This window comes from Dufourea novaeangliae, unplaced genomic scaffold (assembly GCF_001272555.1).
Source record: "Dufourea novaeangliae isolate 0120121106 unplaced genomic scaffold, ASM127255v1 scaffold280, whole genome shotgun sequence".
Lineage (NCBI taxonomy): Eukaryota > Metazoa > Arthropoda > Insecta > Hymenoptera > Halictidae > Dufourea > Dufourea novaeangliae.
Window position 1 is genome coordinate 71,612 of NW_015374175.1, and position 7,807 is coordinate 79,418.

Here is a 7,807-nt window from a genome sequence, read left to right on the forward strand (position 1 = left end):
TCTGACAACATTGTACTTTAGACTCGACAACATTGTAGAAGTTAGACTAGTTGAGCTCGAATTTATTTAACGTAGTTCACAAATTCACCGTTCTCATAACGTAGAGGGCAGCAGAAAATCCCTGACTTTTTACACTATCGGTATTGCAGAACATGAGACACGAAGTCCCATAAGATGATAGGTCTATCCTATACCTCGTCGGTGCTAGTACTAGCCGTGCTGAAGGTAAAAATGGCAACAACGTGAGAGTTAAAGTTCCGGCTTAAATATATCTTTTTTTCTGTTTTTTTTTACGGGGGAAAAACCTTGAAAAGGTGCACCGCCTCCACTGGGGGCGGAAACGGCCAATGCGGGATTTCACCAGACTCAGAACCCCCCGGTGACCCTCGGGCAGAGGGCTGGTAGAACCATATCAGCCTCCCAGGCCTCTCGCTTTTACCAGAGAGGAAATAAGAGTGCTAACGCCCGGGATTTCGGTGTTCCCGGGCAAGTGCTGCCCCCCGGGTCCATATTAGCATGGACAAGAACCCCTGGTTCACATTACCATGGACAAGAACCCCTGGTCCACGTTAGCATATATCAGAACCACAAAATTTCGCGTCAGCAGAGCCCTCTACCATTCCGTGTCACAATCTATCGTATGAATTGAAATTGGTTTTACATCATAGCGCTATGGGCGATTGAATTTTAAATCAAAAGCCCATATACACGCCACTGATTTAGCGTTTAGGAAAATTTGGTGATTCTTTAATTATTGATTGCATTTGTAGTACTTGTTTGTTGATTTGCTTCGTAATTTTCGCGTGTTTGTGTATTTTTTGTGGTATATTTCAGGTTTTGTGAACATGTCTACACAAAGGAAGATAAATACAACGCGGCGTAAGGATGTTTGCGCTTACAAGGACTGCAACAACAGCCGGCAGCTAGGACATGTTTTGTATGCATTTCCAAAAATAGAAAGTCCTCTTTGTGAAGAATGGATTTCAAAAACCGGTAAGTAAAGGAAGATGAAAAACATTGTTACTACTGTCGGGAGTAAATCTTAAAACGGCCATTCGTACTGATTTTGTCAGTATAAAGGCTCCTACAAACCAACGCGAAATATTCGCAGCGGCAGCAAATATTTCGCGGCGATAGATTAGCAACAGTTAAAAATACATAGCGTTTTATGAGACTGTTCATACCAATGTGATAAATTTCCGCAAACAATTATATAATAAAAAAATTATCGCTACGAATATTTCGCGTTGGCCTATGGGAGCCTGGTATCACATAAGCTTACGTATGGATAAAAATTGATCTAATTTTTTACACTTCGCCCCACGTAAGAACATAACTGTTTCGCGCTTAAACAGTCATGTGCTCTCTACACGTGAAACAGTTATGCTTTTATGTAGAACGAAATGTAAATAATGCACTAAAAGTACAGATTTAAATAAAAATATTTTTACATTTCATTGTAAGTACATGCAAAAAGTAATTCTTTTTAATTATTTTTGGATTAATAAAATCCGGTGTCCTTTTCACTTTAAACATTATTGAAATATATTTAAATAAGTTCCAAAGTTGAAAATTTACAATTTTTTTAAAAATTGATTTTTTCACAAACTCGACGTGCTGTAAAGAAACGGTTTGCAGATTTGTATTCAGCTCATGAAGATCTACCAGAAACGCTTATTAGAAATTACAACAACGAAAAAAAGTTCAAATTTGTTGAACAGTGTAATTGCCGAACGCGAACGAAATCAGTAACAGCTGATTAGGGCTGTAATGGAATTGACACGATAATTTAACAGAAACTTTATTTATGTTCTATGCTCGGCTGCCAGAATATGTCTAACTTAAAGGAGTCGGAATTGCCTCATGAACGCATTTCTGGAGTGGGAAAAACCCAAATTTCATTGGCTTTTCCCTCAAGACAAACCGTATTTCATGGGGTGAAGAAGGAAAAGTTTTCTCAGCGGGTGAGAGGAGACGGTTTCAAGGACCGGTGGTTTAGAGTGTAAAAACTGGCTTAAAATCTATCCTAACGTAGCATAATGATATAAAATATAAAAGTGAATATACATGGTTACATTACTGGGCACTGACCCGCGACACCAAGCGCGCGACACAGAACACGCGACATAAAAACGAAGAAATACAAAGGTATAAATGAATGTTTTGGAAGGCTCGCACTCAATGAGAGTCGAACTGCCTACAAGTGTAAAGCAAGGAAATTAAGTCTGGTGTACAAAAGAAGCGAAAATCCGTTAATTGCAATCCCTGGAGATAACTTCCTACGAACTCTTACAATTCTAAGTCTTCGATTATAAGAGATTATATATCTTAATATTATAATTATGTTAAATATACATGGGACCTACAAATGTAAGTCGTATAAAACAAGTTTTGTTCTTTCAATTTGAAAAATGTGCAGTTTTGGTGGCGTAGTCGGTGAGCGACCGCCAGGCAAGGCCGGTGATGTTTACAAATTGCTACTGCATGCGTATGGTTTCCGAGAAACCAACACGGTGGTGTCCTGTTGCCACGCTTTTGAAAAAAGTTGTCAGAGCTTTTGATCCGCCAATATTGAAAGACATAGATTCTGCTCACTATCCATTTTAAATTAAATATTATTGGATAATTATAACCGAATTTAATAAATATAACCGAAAGCTTAGTATGCAAAACCTTTTTATTTTGTTAACAGGTAATCACAGTTTAAAATATCACTCCAGTAGTTATATAAGAAGAATGGGCGTATGTGGTGAACATTTGTCGCCCGAAATGTTTAAAACAAACCCCACACTTAACATAAATAGAAGGAAAATGTTGAGGAAGAATTCCGTACCTGAGCCATCCAAGAATATATTAGGAATTGAAGAAGCAAACAAAAGACAAAAGGTAACGAGACGAGAAGAGGAATATAATGAAAACAGGATGGAGTCATTTAGTGAAATTGCAAACAATGAAAATAATAATAACAGCAAACAAACTAAGGAAAAGGAGGGCGAGGAGGAGGAGCCAAATAACCCCGGTGAATATACTATACGTAACACAATTTTGAGAAAACAATACCAGGGAAATACAGTAGGACGCAACACAGTGGAATAGGCCTACAGTCTACAGGAGATACCACTGACAAAAAAAACGTATTGACAATAGTACCTCATGGGTGATATGGAAACCTATTGATACAAATGTCGCCTTAACGGCCTTAACGGTACATATTCGCTTAAGGTCGCGTATTTCAGTTCCGATAAATTTGGTGATTTTTCATATTTTTTCCTTTCTTATTTATTTCATATTTCCTTTGCTTATAAATAAAAAACCTTAAACTTCAAAATCTAGAAAATATGTTCACACTAAAATATTTGATTCATACCTGAAATAAGTAATTATTAAAATACATATAACGTATAACTTGAAGACGATAATAGAATTGTACAGAAACAAATTCATCTCAACAATTAAAAAGTGACACAATACAATCAAAATTTAAGTAACCTGGTCTTTATTACACATCCGCAAAACTATTATTACCCTTCTGATTTTTCAAATCACTCCATACACTCATTCGATGTTCTAAGCCACATTGAAATATTATATATACATGTACAAACAGTGCAATATATACATACATACATAAACAATACAATCCAACTGAGTATATACATAAACAGATAAGGTAACGATGAATGAAACTTTTTTCATTACTCAAAATAAATGCGTATCAGTATCAGTACTTCTTATTTTAATTTCCATCGCCCATAGCGCTGTGACGTAAAATCAATTTCAATTGATACGAGAGATTGTGACACGGAATGCTAGAGGACTCTGTTGACGCGAAATTTTGTGGTTCTGATATATGCTAATGTGGACCAGGGGTTCTTGTCCATGCTTATGTGGACCAAGGGGGCAGCACTTGCCCGGGAACACCGAAATCCCGGGCGTTAGCACTCTCATTTCCTCTCTGATATTATCCATGCTCACCAACATCAAATCTAAATAAATGCATGTGCGTGGACCAGCTTTACAAAAAAATTTAATTTTGAAAATGCTTTTCAAATTAATATCTTCCAAGCTTTCATTTTACTGTACGTAACATATTAATGTAATGGATTTTTCTTCCAATGTTTTCATATGTATGTACTGCAATTGTTAGAATAAAGGTAACATCTAGTTGTAAGAATAACTTGTGTAAACAGGAATAAATACATCTCCCATTTTTTATTTTACTGACATATTACAAAATGAAATTATACAATAATTAAAAATAAAAAGTAAAACCGTCAAATCGGGATTCGAACGGGGTTTTGGACGGCGTCTTCATCATGAGCGCGTGAGAGAGATCATGCAGCTCTCGGCGTTTAGGATGTAAACTTTTGGTTGCTTGGGATTTGGGATTTTTGAGCAGGTTTGGGCAACTCGGCCGTCACGTCGTAAACGTGTAACGTAGGACTTTTGCCAAAAACACCCGAAACAGATCGCACACGGATAGTGATAGAAAACGATTGTGTTGGGGAATCGCCGAGTAGGACGTAGTGGGGCACAGCTCACGGACAGGCTAGATATGCTTGGGTAAAATACCCACGGGAGGTATGGAGAGGGTAAGCGCTCGCGCGGTTATCCCACGGTTCTGGCATCAGTGCTACATAGACACCAGAGTCGGCTCAGTCGGCTCAAGTCGGCTGTGATAGAATGAGAAATAGAGTCATTCGGTGAAGAGTGGAGGAGGGATAGAAACAAAATGTCTACTGATCTCGATATGTTTACCATGTTTACTAGCAAAAGTTTATATACAACGAGAGATGCTTGACATTGCTAAAGAAATGATTAATGAAATGATTAAAAAAGTGAGGCGTGATGGCCGTATCTTTTAATCGATATCTTATTTTACCGGAAATTGAGAAAAGTGAATTTAGAATATCTCAAGAAAATAAACATAAATATACGGATGATATTACGAGAAACTTGCCTAATGAACAAAAAACCTCCGTGACACCGGCAACTGTTCCCTTATGTGTCCTGGGTGATGTTCAGTTGCGTTTCCTCTGCCCAGACGACTTGGAGGAAGTACGGGCACTTTGTCAAGATTGGTTCCCTATTGGTATGAGATTCTCATAAACTTATTTCAATCTTACAATGTTTTACCACATACAATATCAGTTATATATCTCTTTTTATGTAATGAATCCTTTTTGGTTTTATGGTCACTACAATTGAAGTTCATTAATATAAGACTTCGTTAATTCTATATTTCATTTTAACATTCTTTGTATTAAATAATAAAGATATTACAAATATTTGAATTTCAATGTACAATGAAATCAATCCTGATAAAAAATAGCAGTTATTCATGGGCGAAAGGAATGGATAATATTAATATGTTAGCAATACAAAGCATAAAACAAGTACTATTTTTATTTTGAAACTTGTAATCACTAACTAATTATACTTTGGACAGTCATTGACTGAATTTACATGTATAATGTTTTATTTATATGTCAGTTATGTTACGTCACATTACACTTTAAGTTTTATTTTCCAAAATCAGTAAAAAATAATGACTAATATTTTTAGACATATATTTTTTCTGAAATTACCTGTCCTTAAAAAATGTAATTTTATGAGATAAGTATAAAAATGGTAAATTTATATTTTAGTTTTAACATAATAATTAATAAGTTATAACAAATAAGTAATTATCTGTAATTGAGTAAATTAATATGGACCATTACATATTTATGTATTGAACACATAAAAGATGCAAACAAATGTATAACTTGAAATCTATCTATTGTACAGTTGTTATTAAAATGTAATTATTCAGGGTGTCTCAGCTAACTTGATCACCTTGAATAATGACTTAACGGTACACTTTATAAAAATTTTGAGGCGTGTAACGTAAATGGTATCAAGTGGCACATCTTATAAGATACATGCTTTTTTTGTGGATGGAGGAATTTCAGAGATTTCAAGGTCACCTTGTTTTTTTTTAACGGAATGACCTATTTTTTGTACCATACATCCATGAAGTATCAAATTGCGAGTAAAAATGTGTTGACCTTCACACGTCGTAAACCTAATAGTTAATGAGATATTTATAACATAATTTTTAATACATACTTACTATCTGGAAGTTATAAGTGCTCAAACTGATGTCTCTCAACTTCAATACAGCGATTTCAATGAAGTGATTATTCTGTAAATATCTTGTTAACTATTAGGTTTAGGACATACGAATGTCAACACATTTTTACCTAGAATTTGATACTCTATCGATCTATGGTACAAAAAATAAGTCTTTCCATTAAAAAAAATCAAGGTGACCTTGAAATCTCAGAAAAACCTCCACCCACAAAAAAGCATGTACTTTATAAGATGTGCTCCTTGATGCCATTTAAATTACAGTAAATTTAGTTAAAATTACAGTATATTTAGTCCTGAAACAATTAAAAATAACAGTGTTGTACTTTTTGAGAAAACAAGTATTTATGATGTGTTGCAATAAATATTTTGTTGTATATTAATTAGATATTAAAAAACTGCTACAAATAAGAGTAAAATCTTTATACAATTCATAAGTTTCTTCTGAATAACAAATTAGACCACAAAGGATTAACAACTAAAATTGTAAGAATAAATATAGAATTTGTTATGCATGTAGTTATCTTCTATTTATATAAATTGTGTATCTTTAATACTAGTATTGACTTATTTTGTCATAGATTACCCTTATTCATGGTATGAAGATATAACAAGTTCCTCACGGTTTTATGCCCTTGCAGCTGTGTATGGTGGAGTTATTATTGGACTTATTGTTGCGGAGATAAAGCCTTATGCCAAACTTAACACAGAGGATCGTGGTATTTTGTGTTCAAGTTTAGGAAAAGATTGTCTAGTAGGTTACATTCTTAGTTTAGGGGTGCGTCGTGCATACAGAAGAAATGGAATTGCTTCATTATTGTTGGAACAATTACTTGCACATGTTACTGCTCCAGAACGTTCTTCTGTGAAAGCAGTCTTCCTACATGTTTTATCTAGCAATTCACCTGCGATTTTATTTTACCAGAGATGTCATTTTCGATTACATAGTTTCTTACCATATTATTATTCAATTCGCGGTAAATGCAAAGACGGCTTTACATATGTCCTTTATGTAAATGGAGGACATGCACCATGGGGCATTTGGGATTGGTTGCGTCACATAGCTAGTGCAATGGCTAGTCTTGGACCATGCAGAGTTCCACGATGGATTTGGCAGCGTCTTCTTTGGGCTACTACTATTCTTTCATATCAGAGATGATACATTTTGACAAATACCAATGTTAAACCAAATACTTGTTTCCTTCTTATTTTTTGAAATGTGCATGTATCTGCCAAATGGATGTTATGCCTATTCAAGCAATAAAGTTATTAGTTTCATTATTGTCTTTAAAGTCTTATAAATTAAGTAGCTGTAAAAATTAAGTTAATTCTAAAGTGACAATACTTAAAATAACAAGTATCCATTCATACTCAGTTAATGAAAATATAAATAAACATTTGTATAATTCACAAAAAATGATGAATTTGAAGTTTTGTAATTCTTTTACCATGGAACATATTGAATTATCTATTTTACTACTTAAGATAAACAGACATTAAACATAAAACATTTAACTGCCAGGACATTTGATCAGTTCAAAATAATTATGTCTGAAGATTCTTTTGTGTACGGTACATGCATAGTACAAACTTATATTTTGTTTATTACATGTGTCCATAAGCTGTAATAACTGTAGCAACGAATCAGGGACACACAAGTGATGGAAAAAGATCA

At 34.5% G+C, this 7,807-nt stretch overlaps 2 protein-coding genes across 2 annotated transcripts; both read left to right on the top strand.

The window, feature by feature from the left end:
* The first annotated feature begins 839 nt into the window (after window positions 1-839).
* LOC107192061 lies at window positions 840-3,096 on the top strand. The gene is made up of 2 exons (XM_015581248.1): window positions 840-993; window positions 2,693-3,096. Exons 1-2 carry the CDS (start codon window positions 846-848, stop codon window positions 3,094-3,096), a joined length of 552 nt encoding a protein of 183 aa, XP_015436734.1. The 5' UTR covers window positions 840-845.
* Window positions 3,097-4,686: 1,590 nt separating this feature from the next.
* Window positions 4,687-7,291, top strand: LOC107192062 (N-alpha-acetyltransferase 60). Its single transcript, XM_015581249.1, has 2 exons — window positions 4,687-5,092; window positions 6,714-7,291. The coding sequence occupies exons 1-2, from the start codon at window positions 4,849-4,851 to the stop codon at window positions 7,289-7,291; spliced, it is 822 nt and encodes a 273-aa protein (XP_015436735.1). The 5' UTR covers window positions 4,687-4,848.
* The last annotated feature ends 516 nt before the right edge of the window (window positions 7,292-7,807 follow it).

What these genes read in the sequence shown, in the direction of transcription:
- LOC107192061 (XM_015581248.1), top strand. Translation starts at nt 846, where the DNA reads ATGTCTACACAAAGGAAGATAAATACAACGCGGCGTAAGGATGTTTGC. An exon ending in AGAATGGATTTCAAAAACCG is followed by an intron (nt 994 to 2,692) that starts GTAAGTAAAGGA and finishes TTTTGTTAACAG; the next exon opens with GTAATCACAGTTTAAAATAT.
- LOC107192062 (XM_015581249.1), top strand. Translation starts at nt 4,849, where the DNA reads ATGGCCGTATCTTTTAATCGATATCTTATTTTACCGGAAATTGAGAAA. An exon ending in TCAAGATTGGTTCCCTATTG is followed by an intron (nt 5,093 to 6,713) that starts GTATGAGATTCT and finishes ATTTTGTCATAG; the next exon opens with ATTACCCTTATTCATGGTAT.